The 1,710-nt window shown below is 43.2% G+C and overlaps 1 protein-coding gene across 1 annotated transcript; it reads right to left on the bottom strand.

Annotated features, from left to right (window-relative positions):
• Positions 1-599: 599 nt before the first annotated feature.
• LOC102248441 (olfactory receptor 4C12) lies at positions 600-1,556 on the bottom strand. The gene has a single exon (XM_005870872.1). It carries the CDS (start codon positions 1,554-1,556, stop codon positions 600-602), a length of 957 nt encoding a protein of 318 aa, XP_005870934.1.
• Between the last annotated feature and the right edge of the window lie 154 nt (positions 1,557-1,710).

Below are 1,710 nucleotides of genomic sequence, written 5' to 3'. Positions count from 1 at the left end.
GGTGATGGGGCTGGTGCCTTCCTCTGATCATCCCGGTCACCTCCCACAAAGGGAGGCCAGACTGTGGCTTAGGCCTGCTCCCCAAGGGGAGCAGGGAGCAGACCTACGCTGTCACTAGGACATCCCCTGAGGGCACCTAGTATGTGAGAGGGGGCAGGCTGGGCTGAAGGACACCCCCCCCAGTGCACGAATTTTGTGCACCCGGCCCCTAGTTCTGGCCCAAGGCAACCTGTTCAATTTGTCCCACAATGAGCAACAACTACACCTTCTCCAAAAGATTGGAATCCCAATGGGAACCAACATCTCAATGTTACATAATAAGATTATTTAAACACCAATTTAATATTCTAAATTTTTGCCTTTTAGCTTCTAAAGATATTTCAAATTTCCAGGTAATTGATAAATACTGGTATTTATTGATTAAGAAGCATTAACTTATGATGACAAGAGTGTGGAATGGGAGACAGTAAGTCTGGATTCCAGTGCAAGCTTTAGCTCTGTGCTTTGGTGGCTAGCTGCAAGTATCATCCAACCTCTTCTTAGGTGGATGAATTCATCCATAGGTCTAAGAGGCTTGAGCTAGATTACCTCTATTACTTCTATCTGTAATGCTCAATGATTCTATTTAATCTTTTATCTGAAGTCACTTTTTTCCTCCAGAGCTTCCTCATAGCATTTTTTACCTCAGCATTTCTGAGTGTGTAGATTAAGGGATTTAACATAGGAGCCACCATAGTATAAAAGACAGCAACAGCTTTATCCACAGGAAGTGTGGTTACTGGGCGCAGATATACAAATATGCAGGGCACAAGGGAGAATATGACCACTGTGATGTGAGAGAGACAGGTAGAGAGGGCTTTGCGCCTCCCCTCCAAGCTGTACTTCTTTAAGGAGCTCAAGATGACCACATAGGAGACCATCAAAAGGAGGAAGGTCAATAAGCAGATGAACCCACTATTGGCAGCAACAAAGAGACCCAGGGTACGAGTGTCCATGCAGACGAGTTTCAACAAAGGGTACAAGTCACACATGAAATGATCTATGACATTGGGGCCACAGAAGGGCAGCCAGACTGTGAAGAGGATCTGAATGGTTGCATGGAGAAATCCTCCAGCCCACGCCACTCCCAGCAGGAGAATGCACAGCTTATGGCTCATGATGGTGGTATAGTGCAGAGGTTTGCAAATGGCGACATAGCGATCGTAGGCCATCACCGTCAACAGAATGATCTCAGTAGCACCAAAAATGTGTTCTGCATAGACTTGAGCCATACAGCCATTAAAAGAGATAATTTTCTTTTCATGAAGGGAATCCACAATCATCTTAGGAGCTGAAGAAGAACAATAGATTAGGTCTATCAAGGAAAGATGGGTCAGGAAGAAGTACATGGGGGAGTTCAGAGCCTGGCTGGTGGTAATGGTAACCACAATGAGCAGGTTGCCTGAGAGTGTTACCATGTATAAGACCAAAAATAACAGAAACACGACTTTCTGCACTTGAGGGTTCTGTGTAAGTCCTGTCAAAATAAATTCAGTCACATTCCTTTTATTCTCCATCTATGTGGTATGCGTGATAAAAACTCCAGGAAGGAATGCTTTACCTTTAAAAAATACAAAGAAAAGAAAGGACGATAAAATGAACTTAAAGCATTGATACTGATAATCAATAAGTCAAATATAAATAATCAACCAGAAAATTTTAATGCAAAAT

The sequence above is a fragment of the Myotis brandtii genome, unplaced genomic scaffold (genome assembly GCF_000412655.1).
Source record: "Myotis brandtii unplaced genomic scaffold, ASM41265v1 scaffold324, whole genome shotgun sequence".
In the NCBI taxonomy this organism is placed as follows: domain Eukaryota; kingdom Metazoa; phylum Chordata; class Mammalia; order Chiroptera; family Vespertilionidae; genus Myotis; species Myotis brandtii.
Note: the sequence above shows the minus strand (reverse complement) of the source record. Positions and strands in the feature narration are given on the sequence as shown.